The sequence below is a fragment of the Onychostoma macrolepis genome, chromosome 04 (assembly GCF_012432095.1).
Source record: "Onychostoma macrolepis isolate SWU-2019 chromosome 04, ASM1243209v1, whole genome shotgun sequence".
NCBI lineage: Eukaryota > Metazoa > Chordata > Actinopteri > Cypriniformes > Cyprinidae > Onychostoma > Onychostoma macrolepis.
In genome coordinates this window covers 35,070,439-35,086,972 of record NC_081158.1, presented here as the reverse complement: position 1 = coordinate 35,086,972, position 16,534 = coordinate 35,070,439, and the positions used below count along the sequence as shown (strand labels likewise).

The 16,534-nt window shown below is 34.1% G+C and overlaps 2 protein-coding genes across 4 annotated transcripts; one reads left to right on the top strand and one right to left on the bottom strand.

The window, feature by feature from the left end:
• echdc3 (enoyl CoA hydratase domain containing 3) lies at positions 1–4,851 on the top strand. Its single transcript, XM_058773847.1, has 5 exons — positions 1–191; positions 1,714–1,835; positions 1,913–2,010; positions 2,771–2,971; positions 4,319–4,851. Exons 1-5 carry the CDS (start codon positions 61–63, stop codon positions 4,655–4,657), a joined length of 891 nt encoding a protein of 296 aa, XP_058629830.1. The 5' UTR covers positions 1–60; the 3' UTR covers positions 4,658–4,851.
• A 483-nt stretch (positions 4,852–5,334) lies between these two features.
• On the bottom strand, positions 5,335–15,716 carry fbxo7 (F-box protein 7). Of its 3 annotated transcripts, none has more exons than XM_058773845.1 (10): positions 15,663–15,716; positions 15,299–15,421; positions 14,841–15,018; positions 13,275–13,505; positions 12,058–12,202; positions 11,891–11,974; positions 10,432–10,527; positions 10,180–10,356; positions 7,133–7,179; positions 5,335–5,854 (listed from the first exon to the last, which is right to left on the bottom strand). In XM_058773845.1, the coding sequence occupies exons 2-10, from the start codon at positions 15,418–15,420 to the stop codon at positions 5,546–5,548; spliced, it is 1,389 nt and encodes a 462-aa protein (XP_058629828.1). In that variant the 5' UTR covers position 15,421; positions 15,663–15,716; the 3' UTR covers positions 5,335–5,545. The 3 variants fall into 3 exon arrangements, with proteins under 3 accessions (XP_058629828.1, XP_058629827.1, XP_058629829.1); XM_058773844.1 differs by having other exon boundaries at positions 15,299–15,533; positions 15,663–15,677; XM_058773846.1 differs by lacking the exon at positions 15,663–15,716 and adding an exon at positions 15,516–15,656.
• Positions 15,717–16,534: the final 818 nt, after the last annotated feature.

Here is a 16,534-nt window from a genome sequence, read left to right as displayed (position 1 = left end):
TCCGCGTATCCGGTGGTGCAGAAGTCCTCTATACTCTGCTCATTTCAACGATAATTAAATATGATTTTAGGCGGATTTTACAAAGCGTCAAACCTTGTGAAGTGCTTCGGGGTGTCTTGGAGGATCTTGAGGAGGAAGATGAGCGCTGATTCTTCATCTCTGACCCTCAGAGAGCAGCAGGACGGAATCAGGTGCTGGAACTCGCGTGACCTCTGACCCCAAACAAGCCCACTTTAAATTCTGCAGTCCTTCGATATTAATGCATAGTTTATTACTGTGACCTTAACATTATTTGGACACTTAAATCATAATTAGCTCTGTCTCAAATGCCATTGTTTATAGAGAAAACAGTGCACTTCACAAACAAAACAATTGACATAAAGTTTATTAGGCTTGTCGAATTGTTATTGTGAATATGCATTTTTCTAGTTATTATGATGTGCACTATATTATATTTCATCAGGTAAATGTCTAGCATACACTTCAGCCTCAGTTCGTGAATCATTCTTTAGTCTGCCCTGTCACAAATTAATCTCTAACTATTCACAAATCAGTGTGAACAGTTATTCTATTAATTATTATTATGTTAACTGGTTATAAAATGAAGACTAATATGTTAGTTTTAAATTACTGCAAAATAACATCATTTTTTAAAAACTATTTCCAAATCTGAATTATTATTCAACTATTATTATTTATTTTTTAAATTATGAATAAATTTAAACATTAAAATTTTACTCTAAAATTAAATATTCATATTTAATTCTAAATAATTAATATTATATAAAATATCTAAAATATTATCAAGTAGTAAGACAAACTTAAAGGAAATAGTGAATGTACTGTTATAAATTACAATTTTAAATTATTTTAAGCTATTCACAAATCAGTGAATTATTATAAAAATATTATTAGTTATTCAATAATTACTATTATTATGCTAAAAAATTTAAAATGACGACTGTAATACATTAGTGTTGTAAATTGCAATTGTACTGTAAAATAAAGATTAATTCAGTGGAAATGAAGCAGTAAATCTTACCTGGTGTGTGTGTGTGTGTGTGTGTGTGTTTGTGTCTGTCTGTCTGTCTGTCTGTGTGCGTGTTTGTGTGTGTGTGCATGTGTGTCTGTCTGCGTGTTTGTGTCTGTCTGTCTGTCTGTGTACGTGGTTGTGTGTGTTCGTGTGTGTGTGTGTGTTTGTGTCTGTCTGCATGTTTGTGTGTCTCTGTCTGTGTGCGTGTTTGTGTGTGTGCGCATGTATGTCTGTATGTGTGTCTGCGTGTGTGTGTCTGTCTGCGTATGTGTGCATGTGTGTCTGTCTGCATGTTTGTGTGTGTTTGTGTCTGTCTGTCTGTGTACGTGTTTGTGTGTGTTCATGTGTGTTTGTGTCTGTGTGTCTGTCTGCGTGTTTGTGTGTGTGTCTGTCTGTGTGCCTGTTTGTGTGTGTTTGTGTCTGTGTGTCTGTGTGCGTGTTTGTGTGTGTGCATGTATCTGTCTGTCTGTACGTGTTTGTGTGTGTTCGTGTGTGTGTGTGTGTCTGTCTGTCTGTCTGTGTGTGTGCATGTGTGTCTGTGTGTGTGTCTGCTTGTGTGTGTCTGTGTGTTTGTGTCTGTGTGCGTGTTTGTCTGTGTCTGCGTGTTTGTGTGTGTGTGTCTGTGTCTGTCTGTGTGCGTGTTTGTGTGTGTGTGTGTGCATGTGTGTGTGTGAATCCAGGAGGATCGTCCTGAATAACCCTGAGAAGAGGAACGCTCTGTCTCTGGCGATGCTGGAGTCTCTGAGAGAGAACCTGCAGACAGACTCACACTCAGACGATCTGCGCGTCATCATCATATCAGGCAAACATTCACGTTCCTCTGCAGAAAGATGCGTGAGACCCCCGGCGTCCGCAGTAACCGTGTGTGTCTCTCTGCAGCGCGGGGCCCCGTGTTCTCCGCCGGTCACGACCTGAAGGAGCTGAGAGCCGCTCGGGGCCGAGACCATCACAGCAGGGTGTTCCAGACCTGCTCAGAGGTCAGAGGTCAATCACTGCGTGTGTGTGTGTGTGTGTGTGTGCAAAGTCCCTTTCAAGGAGTCCTTAGCCATCTTCAAGAATCGGTTAAAACACATCTCTTCCATCTTTACTTGACCCTCTAACTCTAGCACTCTCTATTCTAATTCTATTCTAAAATAAAAATAAAAAACTTTTTAGACTTGCACTCTATTCATTTACTAACTGCTTGTAACACTAGCTCGCTTTATTCTTTTTCTATTCTATCTGTTTTCTTTTTATTTATTATATAATTAAAGCAAACCTTGCTGTGTGTAGCCGAGACTTGTTATTTGTTAGTTTTGATTGCTTCTTTTGTCCTCATTTGTAAGTCGCTTTGGATAAAAGCATCTGCTAAATGACTAAATGTAAAAACTGCTCGCTGAACTCACAATTAAATTACATATTTCAAATCAGCAACAAAATCTGAAATGAACTGCTCCGTGAATGTTATTTCTTCTGCTCAAATAGCGTTTAAAAAGCTGATTTTTCAGGCTAGACCAGCCGCTTAAGTCTGTGCATTGGCTGGTCCAGCCTCAGGTTTCTATGGGAACCGGAGCTTCTGCAGTGACACGATGACTTTACCGATCAGCGATTGGCTGTTTCATTTAGAAGGCGGGACTATTGCAGTTTCTCTCATTCATAAGCATAGGAGTGAACCGTCTTTGTGTTTCTATAGTCTTTGGTGTGTGTGTGTGTGTGTGTGTGTGAATGCAGTGGAATAAACTCTGCTCTTTCTCAAAGGTCATGACCCTGATCCAGGACATCCCAGTGCCGGTCATCGCTATGGTGAACGGTGTTGCCACGGCGGCGGGTTGCCAGTTAGTGGCCAGCTGTGATATCGCTATAGCGTCGGATAAATCCACTTTCGCTACACCTGGAGTCAACGTAGGCCTGTTCTGCTCCACACCTGGAGTGGCCATAGGACGAGCGGTGCCTAGAAAGGTCAGCTCACTCCTCTGTGTGTGTGTGTGTGTGTGTGTGTGTGTGTGTGTGTGAGAGAGAGAGAGAGGATGGTCATAACCTTCACTAACATTTAAATGGATCTAAAGAAAGATACTAACTTGAAGTACCTGCTGAGATTTTAAGTTTATATTTCATTAATTTAATGCCACATTAATAATAATATTAATACTATTATTGATAACAAGACAATAATAATAGCCATAATAATTTAAATTATTATTTTAATAATACATATTTTTGTTATTATTTTAACTAATTATAATAAAGACTGAAATATATTAGTTGTAAATTACTATTGTAACAAATAAAAAGATAATTATAATATTATCAAATAATAATTATTGTTATTACTATTTTATAATTTTACTATAAAATAAATTAGTGAAAAATACAAAATGTATATTTGATAATTATAATATTATCAAAATATAATGATAATTAGTAATGTTAATTACTGTTGTCAATTACAGTTATACTTTAAGATAAGAATTATAATATTATTAAATAATATCAAACCATTTACTAATAATTAGTAGTAGTAGTATGAAATAATTATAAAAGGCTGTACTGTTGTAAATAACAATTGTACTGTAAAATAAATTAATATTTGATAATAATTATAATATTATCATATGATCAAACCATATAATAAGAATATATTTTAACTAATTAAAAATGTCATTGTTGTAAATTGCAATTTTACTGTAAAATTGAAACTGTCCAATTATCAAAACATTATTATTATTATTTAAATAATTTAAAAACTGGAATATATTACTGTTGTAAATTACACTTTGACTCAAAAATGTAATATTAAAATATTTGATAATAATTCTAAAATATTAAATATGATAAAATATCTAAAATGTTATCAAATAATAAGACAAAGAAGAACTATTTGAACAATTTTTAAAAATAATGAATTTACTGTCATAAATTATAATTTTGCTGTAAAACTAAAAATGCATATTTGATAATTGTATTTTAAACTACAAGTTACAATATTAATATTTCGAGTGAAGATAGAAGAAGAGATATTATATTATAAGATAGATAGAAGTGAGTATTTCAAAAGTCTTGAAAAAAAATGCTGGACATTTGGACAACTTTAAAGGAGATTTTCTCAATGTTTAGATTTTTTTTTGCACCCTCAGATTCCAGATTTTCAAATATTGTCCGATCCTAACAGACCATACATCAATGGAAAGATTATTTCTCAATTATTATCTCAATTTTACAAAATTGACCCTTATGACTGGTTTTGTGGTCCAGGGTCACATATGTAAATGTAGAAGAAAGTAGTATGATTATGTGCCCTGTGTCCAGGTTGCAATGGAGATGCTGTTGACGGGCCGCCCCGTCTCGGCTCGGGACGCTCTGCTGCATGGTTTGGTCAGTAAGGTGGTGCTGGAGGAGCAGCTGGAGCAGGAGACGCTGGCCGTGGCCCGGCGGGTGTGTGAGAGCAGTCGGCCCGTGGTGGCTCTGGGGAAGGCCGTGTTTCACAGACAGATGACTCTGGGCCGGGACGCAGCCTACGCCTCTGCTGCCGAAGCCATGCTGGAGAACCTGACCCTGCGGGACACTCAGGAGGGCATCCGGGCGTTCCTGGAGAAACGCAAGCCTGTGTGGAGCAACACTGATGCTGTGGACACAAACACTCGCTGAGCCACAGAAACACTCAAACTCTGTCCGTCTGCAGATTCAGTCCATGCTGTTTGTGCCTTAAACACATTCATCACGTGGAATGCCTAAAAATAATTATTATTATAACCATGTGAACTCTAATTCTAAAAAAGACTGAAATATATTACTGTTGTAAATTACAATTGTACTGTAAAATAAAAATGAATATTTGATAATTACTGTCTTATCAAATAATATTATCAAACTATTGTTTAACTCTGTTTTAACTAATTATAATTTTACTGTAAAATATCAAACACCAAATCATCAAATAATATCACACAATACTAATAATTTTGAACTAATGAAAATATTTAAATATATTACTTTTGTAAATTACAATCGTGCTGTAAAATTAAAAAAATGAGCATTTTATTATTTTAAGTCTAATAATATTTTTTAAACTAATTATTGTATTTAACTATAAAAAGAGAAGACTGTTTTACAGTACAAATGACAAAATATAAAATAAACAATTATCTAATAATATTACCAAACAGTATAATAAAATTATAATTATTATTTGAACTCCAATTTGAAATATGTTACTGTTGTAAATTAAACTTTTAATACAAATTAAATAACATTTGATCATGGCAATGTAATCAAATATTATAATTTGACATTACTGAAATATAATCTCAGATTTGACAAAGCAATCAAACTCACAACTTAACTTTTTATTGAATGTTGTTTATGCCTTAAACACATCTTGCACTATAATGCATCATTTGTGTTTTTGGGTGAATTATTCCTGTAATGAATCTTTGCGGTGTGTTTGTCGGTCTGAATGTCCCAGGAATGTTTTAATTAATGAAGAACAAAAAATAATGATCTCTTCCTGTTTAGAAAAATAAGCATTTAAAGTGTTCAAATGAAACCTCTCCTGATGTCCGCCGGTCGACTTCCTCCCGGCCTCAGGCTCCGTCGGCCAATGGGAACGCCCAACCCTGGCAGATGACCCGGGAGCGGGCCAATGGGGTCGAAGCGTGGGCGGGGCAGGATGACGGGCGCCTGGTCGTAATCTCCGCCGATGATGCCGGGAGGATAGAGAGGAAGAGGAACCGGAGCGGACGGGACGGGGGTGAGAGGGAAGATCGGAGGCACGTGAGGCGGGTAAAAGCGGCATCTGCCCCTGCGTTCATTCTCCTTCCTCTGCTTATACTTCTTTTTGTAAAGCTGAGGACAAAAAAGGACAGTTAGGAGTTTAGAATTGTGTTAATTAATACAATTACAAATATAATATTCAATTTAGTTTGGCAACAGGTAATACATAAATCGAAATTTCTTCATTCATTTAGTTATTATCATAAATTATAATAATTGTATTATTGCGTTTTGTTTTTATTAATAAATATTATAATTGTTAATATAATTAACCATTAATTTATTATTATTTATTTTTTTTTAAATAAATGGTTACATTATAAAATCACTGATTATTATCTATTTATTTCATTTTAAATAAATGAGAATAGTGGGAGAAAAAACAATGAAATCAATAATAATAATGTGAAAATCATTATATATATATATATATATATATATATATATATATATATATAAATAAATAAATGCAATTATTAATTTCATATTGTATATAAAAATAAATAAATTGCTAAATTGAATATTGTGATTAATTTATTACATTTTATTTAATAATCACTACATTTATCTATTTATCTATTATTAGTTTCATTTAGGTAAACTAATAAACATTCATTTATTTTACAGTACAATTGTTATTTACAACAGTACAACAATTCAGCTTTCTTTTATAATTATTTCATAATACTACTACTACCAATTATTATTATTAAATGGTTTGATATTTAATAATATTATAATTATTATCTTTAAGTATAACTAATTGACAACAGTAATAATAGTAGATGAATTAATAACATTACTAATTATCATTATGTTTTGATAATATTATAATTATCAAATATACATTAATTGTAAGGTTTCCATTGTAAAATGGAATATAATGACAGATTCCCATCTATTTATCAACATGATCATCATTCATTTCTCTGTATTATTAGTTTCAATTTGGTTTTAAATAATTGTTACATTTTACATTATAAAATCACAGATTTTTTCAAATGTATTTATAAGTATTATAATTTAATTTTAAATAAATACAAAATATTAATTTAGATTGTATCACAGCTCAGTGAGAAATCAATTATAAGAAAAACAGATACATCAAAAATGCAACTATTAATTATTTTATAATTAAAAATAAATCAATCTGAATCTGATTACTGAATTGCCATTAATTTCTTCAATTTGGTTACTTTAATGAATGTTTCTGATTATAAAGTTGCCGATTCTTATATTAAAATGATCCTAATTAATTCTCAGGTTTTTTTTTAATGTTTATTAAGTGACAATAATGAGCCATTATAGGATTTGGTTTATAAGTATGAATAAGAGCTGTGTTTGGCTCACCTCCGTCCAGTCAGTGTCTCGGTGTTGATTTCCTGCAGGTAAACACACTGCAAAACAACACAAAACTCGCATTACTGACACTTCATCAGTGCACAATAACACATAACACAGGGTGTGTGTGTGTGTGTTTGTGTGAACTTGATGATGTAACAGAAACTATGGACTCTCTCTTTTCTAGCACTTTAGATACGGTTGCTCCTTTACGCTTAAGGAAGATTAAGGATAAGAGTCCAACACCGTGGTATAATGAGCACACTCGCGCCCTAAAGAGAGCAGCCCGGAAAATGGAGCGCAGCTGGAGGAAAACTAAATTAGAGGTATTTCGTATAGCTTGGCGGGAAAGTACCCTATCCTACAGAAAAGCATTAAAAACTGCTAGATCTGATTACTTTTCGTCTCTTTTAGAAGAAAACAAACATAATCCTCTGTATTTATTCAATACAGTAACTAAATTAATGAAAAATAAAGCATCAGCAGGTGTTGACATTTCACAAGAGCATAGCAGTAATGACTTTATGAACTACTTCACTTCCAAGATCGATACTATCAGAGATAAAATTGTATCCTTGCAGCCGTCAGCTACAGTATCGCATCAGATAGTGCACTATAGATCCCCTGAGGAACAATTCCACTCATTCTCTACTGTGGGAGAGGAAGAATTGTATAAACTTGTTAAATCATCTAAACCAACAACATGTATGTTAGACCCGATTCCATCTAAACTACTAAAAGAGCTGCTTCCAGAAGTCATAGATCCTCTTTTGGCTATTATTAATTCATCATTGTCATTAGGATATGTCCCCAAAACCTTCAAATTGTCTGTTATTAAGCCTCTCATTAAAAAAAACACAACTTGACCCCAAAGATCTAGTTAATTACAGACCGATCTCAAATCTCCCTTTTCTGTCAAAGATACTAGAAAAGGTAGTATCCTCACAATTATATTCCTTCCTAGAGAAAAATGATATCTGTGAGGAATTCCAGTCAGGATTTAGATCGTATCATAGTACTGAGACTGCTCTCATTAGAGTTACAAATGACCTGCTTCTATCATCTGATCGTGGTTGTATCTCTTTATTAGTTCTACTGGATCTTAGCGCTGCATTCGACACTATCGACCACAACATTCTTTTGAATAGACTAGAAAACTTTGTTGGCATTAGTGGAAGTGCCTTAGCATGGTTCAAATCGTACTTATCTGACCGCCATCAGTTCGTAGCAGTGAATGAAGAGGTATCATATCGATCACAAGTGCAGTATGGAGTACCTCAAGGCTCAGTACTAGGACCGTTACTTTTCACGCTTTACATGTTACCCTTGGGAGATATTATTAGGAGACATGGTGTTAGCTTTCACTGTTATGCTGATGATACTCAGCTCTATATTTCTTCGCGGCCCGGTGAAACACACCAAATTGAGAAACTAACGGAATGCATAGTCGATATAAAAACTGGATGACGAGTAATTTTTACTGCTAAATTCTGAAAAACAGAGGTGTTAATTATCGGACCTAAAAACCCCACATGTAACCTAGAACACTATCTAACACTTGACGGCTGCTCTGTCAATTCTTCTTCATCAGTCAGGAACCTAGGTGTGCTGTTTGATAGCAATCTTTCATTTGAAAGCCATGTTTCTAGCATCTGTAAAACTGCGTTTTTTCATCTTAAAAATATATCTAAATTGTGACTTATGCTCTCAAAGTCAGAAATGTTAATTCATGCGTTTATGACCTCAAGGTTAGACTATTGTAATGCTTTATTGGGTGGTTGTTCTGCACGCTTGATCAACAAACTACAGTTAGTCCAAAATGCAGCAGCTAGAGTCCTTACTAGAACCAGGAAATATGACCATATTAGCCCGGTTCTGTCAACACTGCACCGGCTCCCTATCAAGCATCGGATAGATTTTAAAATCTTGTTAATTACTTATAAAGCCCTGAATGGTTTAGCTCCTCAGTACTTGAGTGAGTGTGTGTGTGTGTGTGAGAGAGAGAGAGAGAGAGAGAGAGTGAGTGTGTGTGTGTGTGTGTGTGTGTGTGAGAGAGAGAGAGAGAGAGAGTGAGAGTGAGTGTGTGTGTGTGTGTGTTTGTGTAATTTTTGTGACAAATGAGGACATAAATTTGTATAATGACATAGGTATTACAAGGTGAAGCTGACTTATGAGGACATTGCCCCATGTGCCCACTTTTCAAAACACTTATAAATCATACAGAATGCACAGTCTCCTATAAGGGGTAGGGTTGGGTTAGGGCAGTGGTTTTTTTAAGAGCGACCCAATTTTTTTATTTTTAAATTGACACGACCCATTTATATATATATATATATTAAAAAGAAAGAAAGAAAATAAAGACAGAGCTCTGGAAGGATGCTCTGTTTCAGAATCAAATCCCTGTAGGTGCTTCTGAAATTAGTGAGGGTGCTTTGCTTTCATGCACATCTATTTTGACATATCATATTTTGTCCAGTCCATAGTTATGATTATCACTATGTCAGTCATTGCGATATTTCGAGAGAATATGCGGATGTCACTCCCGAAACTATGCTGCAAGTACACCGCATTGGTCCTCTTAGCAGCATGAAAAACAAAACTTTTATTCAAATTCTGAACGGACAATATACAGCAAAGAAAGTGTGCAAAGAGCGAAGCTGTCACTCATTTCAGTTTATTGCGATCTCAGAAAGTTCCTCTATAATCGATGAATCTGTATACACGGCATAAATAATGTCTTATTTACATCACCGCTACACTTAGTTCATTATAATGATGATAATTCGTGAGCTTCCAGAACTCAGGACTGAACAAGAAGAACACTGACGTTCTGAGCGGTGAGTGATTCTGACTCACTAAAACTCCTCTGATTGGCCATTGCATTACAGAAATCAACAGATATGTCTGTGATTTGCTACAATGTTCAGCGCTGCACAAAATATTGTTTGGTCAGTATAAAAGTAATAGAAGTCAATGGAAAATCCCCACAATTCACAGAAACAAACGTGTGTGTGTGTGTGTGTGTGTGTGTGTGTGTGTCTGTGTGTGTGTGTTACCCCGGAAGTCTCTGTGCAGCAGGTGTCTCCAGAGTGAAGGATCATGGGTAGCGACGTTCAGGTCTCGGCACACGGCTGACAGTGAGATGAGAGAGACGACGTCCAGCAGCCGTAAAACACGCAACAGCAGCTCAGGAGGAAGAACAGCCAGACCGAAGAGAGCCGGCAGACCCAGCGCTGCACACACACACACACACACTCATTAAACCCTGCGTGTGACATTAGCACTGAGAGAGGAATCGTAATAATCACCCTGTCTGGCGGCAGCCATGAGCGGATACACCAGCTGATCTTTAAAGAGACGAGACAGTCTGCGCAAGTCTGTGTAGACGACGCCTGCGCAGCCACCTGCAGAAACACACACAAAACCTGCTGAGATGCTCCGATTAAAAACAGCAGCAGCTGTGAGATACAGACAACTACTAGAGAAAATAACAAAAGAAAAAATAATACAGTTTGTCCAAAAAATAAAAGCTGTGTTTACATGAGTGTTATTTTAGTATCATTGATATACTATTAGTGCTGTCAAACGATTAATCACATCCAAAATTAAAGTTTTTGTTTACATAATATATATGTGTGTACTGTTCATTTATTATGTATATATAAATACAAACACATGCATGTATATGTGTGTGTATATATATATATATATATATATGTTATATTGATATATTAACCAATAACCCTAACCAATATATAATATAAATTATATAAATATATACATGTGAATATTTTCAAAATATGGGTGTGTATTTATATATACACAATAAATATGCACAGTACACACACCTATATTACTATATTGCGATTAATCGTTTCACAGCACTAGTATACTATTATAGGTTTTGTTAATATTTTAAAGGGGTCATCGGATGCCCATTTTCCACAAGTTGCTATGATTCTTTAGGGTCTTAATGAAAAGTCTATAACATACTTTGGTTCAAATTTCTGAATGGTAGTGTAAAAAACACCTTTGCCCTGTCAAAATCAGCTCTGTTTTCAGCAAGCTGTTTTTTAGTCCATGTTGCTTTAAATGCTAATGAGCTCTGCTGACTCCGCCCCTCTCTTGTGTGGCGTGACAAGCAGACTGTAAGCGAAACTGGTTAACTAGCACATCATTAGGAAAGGCAATTTGTAAAGATTCATAAATTCCTGATTTGAGAAAACTTCCTGATTTGAGAAAGGGGATTTAAAAAAAAAAAACACTTGGTGTATTTTTATCATTACAGGATGGATGGATTTATGTTCAAACAACTTGTAAAGTGAATGTTGCATCCGATGACCCCTTTAAATTTGATTTTATATTTTCACTTTTCACTTTAATTTTAGGTATAGATATTAAAAATATCTTTATTACTTTTTAAAAATGTCTATAATATAGTTTTTAGAATGTTTTCATTATTTTAACTATTAATATAATTTGTGTTTATAATATTGTCATATCCTAACAAACTTATTTATTCAGCTTTCAGATGTTGTATAATTCTCAATTTCAAAAAATGTACCCTTATGACTGGTTTTGTGGTCCAGGGTCACATTTAGTTTTTAGAATTGTATTTTTATTAACATAACTATTAATATAAGTTGTGTTTACATGAGTGTTATTGATATACTATTATATTGTTAATATTTTTTAATTAGATTTTATTTTCCATTTTCACAAATTTTAGTTAAAGTTTTACTTTTGTTGGTTTTTTATGTAAATTACCTTCCCAATCAGCAGTCACATGATCCTCTGGTTTCAGCACCAGCTTGCGTGAATTCTCCATACTCTTGTCCATCTTCAGAACAGCTGTTTCACAACAAATAAATAAACACTTGATCAAATCAAACGAAGCAAGACTAATAACAGCTGCCGTATGCAGATGAACGCACCATTAATGACGAGGGTTTGTCCCATCGGCACGGCGACCGCCGACACCACGCTGTTCTCCAGAAGTGGGTGGGCATACTGAAGTCTGTACACGCCCCCTGCTGCCCGCCAGCCAATCGGCATCTCTCCTGATTTCACATTACAACCCTAGAGAGAGAGAACAACCAATGAGAGACTCAGGAGTTCTGTTCAAAATGATCTGTGATTAATGTGTCTTTAACTGTTGATTTATCTTATTGATTTTCGATTAATAACATTTAACAGACTAATATGTTGTTATGCATGTTAAATGTTGATTTTCAAAGAAAAAAACGTGAAGTTAGAATTTGGTAATTAATACTGAATGCATGCATTAAAGTCAACTTTAAATGTAAGTTCATACAGTGTCATAATTTGAAATTTAAAGCGCAGAAGAAATGTTTGGAAATGTTGTTCAATCCATTAAAAAAAAATTTTTTTTTTTAGTTACTTACTTATTTTAGGACCGTATGAAATCGTTTTATTTATTCCCAAATTCTTTTCATTGTTATTTTTAAATTAAATTTTAATCATTAAAAAGAATGTGCTTTCTGTATTTTCTAGATACAATATAACATTAATAATAGCAAACATTAATCAATTAAAATGCTCTTACTATTTATAAATGGATGAAACTACAATTATAGATATTTATTAAGAATATATTTCTGTAAAATTCATATTTACATTGGAGTCACAAATGTGTTAATGGTATTCTGTGTTGTTTGTTCTAATTTTTTTATTACATTTTAATAATCAAAAAGAATGTCTTATCAGTTGAATTCATAAATTGAATACAAATGAATAAATAAACTGAACTAATTTTAACAATAGTAGTGGCCAAAGGTTTCTTGGAAAAAGAATAAGAGTTTTATTTTTTTACCAAACATTAGTCTATTAAAATGCTCTTACTATTTATAAATGGATGAAACTACAATTACAGTTAAGTTATATATTTCTGTAAAATTCATATTTACACTGCAGTTAAAAATGTGTTTAGAATTTGAAAATCTGTATGTATTCATGTAAATGATTCATCGATTATTTGGTTGTTCGTTTGAAGCTCTATTATGATTATGAAAATCTCTAAAAATGTACATCCCCACATCAGATTTGTTCGATTCTGTTAATTAATATCATTGACTCTAATTGAATGTGCTGGGGTTCGGAGAGCGTGCGAGGGGTCAGCAGGGGTCGTGACCTGCGGCAGGAAGCCGGTCTCCAGCAGCAGCAGATGCACCGTCAGCATCAGACAGTCAGACGGGTTTCTGCAGCTCGAGGAGTCCAGCAGCCGCTCCAGCGCGTGAGGAATCACTCCATCCTCCGTCTCACAGCACAGCAGCGGCGGAGACACACCCTCCTCATCCTCCACCCACTCCTCCATCCCAGAATCCCTCACACCGCTGCTGTTCGATCCACCGCTGGCTTCAGCCTGAGACAGCACACAGACAAAGGCTGCTGTGAGGACTCAGATACACACACACACACACACACACACACACACACACACACACACAAACACGCTGACTCATGGCATCATTTCAGTTTCTTTTCTTTGATTCTTGTTGCAGTTTTAGAGCCGTATGAAATCTGTTTTATTTTTTCCCAAATTCTGTGATAAATTATTTATTTTTTTTACATTTAAATGATAAACAATCAACACAAACTCAGCACACCTGAGAAATTGATAGGTGCGTAAGAAAAAACACTCCAACATTTAAATGATTAAAAAAAATTATGTATTCAATTGAATTCACAAAATTTTAACAATTTAATAATATATCAATATTACAAATTCTAACAATAATAGTGAACTATTAAATGTGTTTAAGTTTTTCAGAAATTCTGTGTTGCCTGTGTAAATTTTTCTGGGATCTGTGTTTACTGTGTAATTAATTTATTATTAAAAAATATGTCTAATCAACTGAACTCATAAAACAATGTAATAATGTATTACAATTTGAACAATAATAGAACCATATAAAATATGTTTTATATTTTCAGAAATTCTGTTTCGTCTGTTTTTATTTTAATGGATTCTGTTTTATGATTAAAAAAACAATTTATGATTATCAAAAACAATGCCAATCAAATTAATTCATTAAACACTAACAATTTAATAAGTCATAATTTTAACAAGCCTTCTGGTTTTTTTTTTTTGTGAGAAATTGTTTGTAGTCCATTGTATGTTTTTTTATTTTATTTTGTGTTTTATGATTTAATACAATTTATTATCAAAAAACGGTGGTAATCACAAATGCACAAAATGTTAACAATTTAATTAATCCTATAAAATTTAATCAAATCAGAGTTATTATAGTTAACTAAAACCATAAAATATATTATTACTTTCAGTAAAATAAAAATTAACTGAAAAAAAATACACAAAAGCAAAAAACAACTTTTCTTATTTTTATTTAGTTTAACTTGATGTACTAAAATAACTTAAACTGAAACAAAAAATAATACTAACTATATGGACATATTTAAAAAAATAAATAAATAAATAAATTAAATATTTGTAAAAATTTATAATAGTATGTTGTTACTAAAATAACACCGAATCGAATCAAAATTTGACAATTTCTTTCATTTTGCATAAATATTAACATCATCATGTGAGGCACAATATTTTATTCTGCTAAATATTTTATAAATAAATATTTATTTAAAAATATTTAAATATCTCACAATATTTTAAAATTCTAATATTCCTTAAAAATAATGTTGTAATAAACTATTATTATTATTTCCGGTCAGAGCTCACCTCCTCGCTGGACGTGGCTGTGTTTGCTCTGCTCGAGGTTTCTGGGGCAGTCTGTGTTTGCTCGGGCAAGATCACAGTGATCATATCACCAGAAACAACCCCACACGAGGAGAGCGTCTGTCCCGTGTCCAGCAGAACCTCCTTCCCGTTCAGAGACAGACTGAAGTCCACATCAGACCTGTGCAGACACACACACACACACACACACACACACACATGAGAGCTGCTTCAGATGGACAGAAGAAATGAAAGTGTGAGCAACATGACTGTGCAAGATCAAAACAAACCCATCTGGAAAACCCAGCTAATAATATTAACAGATATTATAGTAACCAGCATCACATGCATTCAGAACACAACATGGGCTGTTGACCACCAGAACAACTAATGTTAATCCATATCTGATCAGAAACCCAAACCTAACACACACACAACCAAGAGAAGCGTCTGGAACTCACCCGAGTCCGCACCGAGGCAGCAGGGCGTCTCTGACCCGGCCTCTGAGCTCGGACAGCGTCGGTTCCGGTCCGTCCAGCTCCAGCCTGCTGCTCTGTTTGTTGATTCTCACCCTGAGCTTCATTCTGCACCGAAGCAAAGCAGATCCGAGCTCACATTCACTTTCATTTCGCTGAGCATCGTGTGACGTCACTGAAACTCCGCAAACATCATCTTTACCTTAACTCAACAGCCGAACTATAAAGCAGTATTTCAGCGTCAGTTATTGCATTTAGTCCAGTGTTATTAGGCGACTGTAAATTAAACAGGAAAAGCCTGTGCTGAATGTGTTTATATTTAACAAAACAGGAACCAAAATAAACGTACCTTTCACGTTACGTCAAAGTAGCGCAGTGAAGCCGGAAACTCCGCGGCCGAACAAAACAGCTGCGCGAGACTTTCAAAATAAAAGTCCGTCAATTATTATTATCAATGCTTTATTAATTCAGTGCCACAAGAACAAGATGAATGTGATTAGCTGGCAGAGAAAAAAGAAAATTGAAGAAACAATAAAAAATAAAGGAAGAAAATTACATGAATCTCAATGCTTTCAGAGCATTACGTGTTTCCAGTGCTTTTTTTTGTTTTTGGCTTGTTCCGAGAGATTTACATATAATTTAAAGTTATTTATAAAATGTGAACATTTTTGTCTACATTGAACCCACTTCTTCTAATGTATATGTAATTTTCCTAATAAAATGAACAAATGTATGATATGTTGTTCTTTACCATTCAAATTTTCGTTTTCTGTAAAAAACAAAAACAAATGCACATCAAATATACAAATTTCTATCATACACTATTAATATAGAACTCCAAATCCTTCCAGATTTTATTGCTTATAATTTTTTTCAATCAAATAATACATATGCATTGTATTTTATGAATACAATACAACCAGAAGACTAGTCCGATTTATTTAATTCTTAAATTGATTTAATTCTATTTTCGTCAGTTTATATAACTTAAAATTATTTTAAATGCATCTTTATATTTAAAACTTTTGGATATATTTCTGTTCATTTTCTCTATTTACTATATTAATTGTAATAACCTTGTGGAGCGTTAAAATAATCTCGTTAGCCAGTCCAATAACATTAAAACGCTTGTAATTTTGTCAAATTATTTTATTACAGTGCTGCAATATACTGTTTGCGAGCAGCAGGTGGCGCTGAAGATCCCGAACACAGCCGCGTCGG

Coding starts and splice junctions, on each gene's coding strand:
- fbxo7 (XM_058773845.1), bottom strand. CDS start 15,420: ATGAAGCTCAGGGTGAGAATCAACAAACAGAGCAGCAGGCTGGAGCTG. Junction 13,506..14,840: donor CAGCCACGTCCAGCGAGGAG/GTGAGCTCTGAC, acceptor GTGCTGTCTCAG/GCTGAAGCCAGCGGTGGATC. Junction 11,975..12,057: donor ACAAACCCTCGTCATTAATG/GTGCGTTCATCT, acceptor GTTGTGAAACAG/CTGTTCTGAAGATGGACAAG.
- echdc3 (XM_058773847.1), top strand. CDS start 61: ATGATTTTAGGCGGATTTTACAAAGCGTCAAACCTTGTGAAGTGCTTC. Junction 192..1,713: donor GAGCAGCAGGACGGAATCAG/GTGCTGGAACTC, acceptor GTGTGAATCCAG/GAGGATCGTCCTGAATAACC. Junction 2,011..2,770: donor TGTTCCAGACCTGCTCAGAG/GTCAGAGGTCAA, acceptor TCTTTCTCAAAG/GTCATGACCCTGATCCAGGA.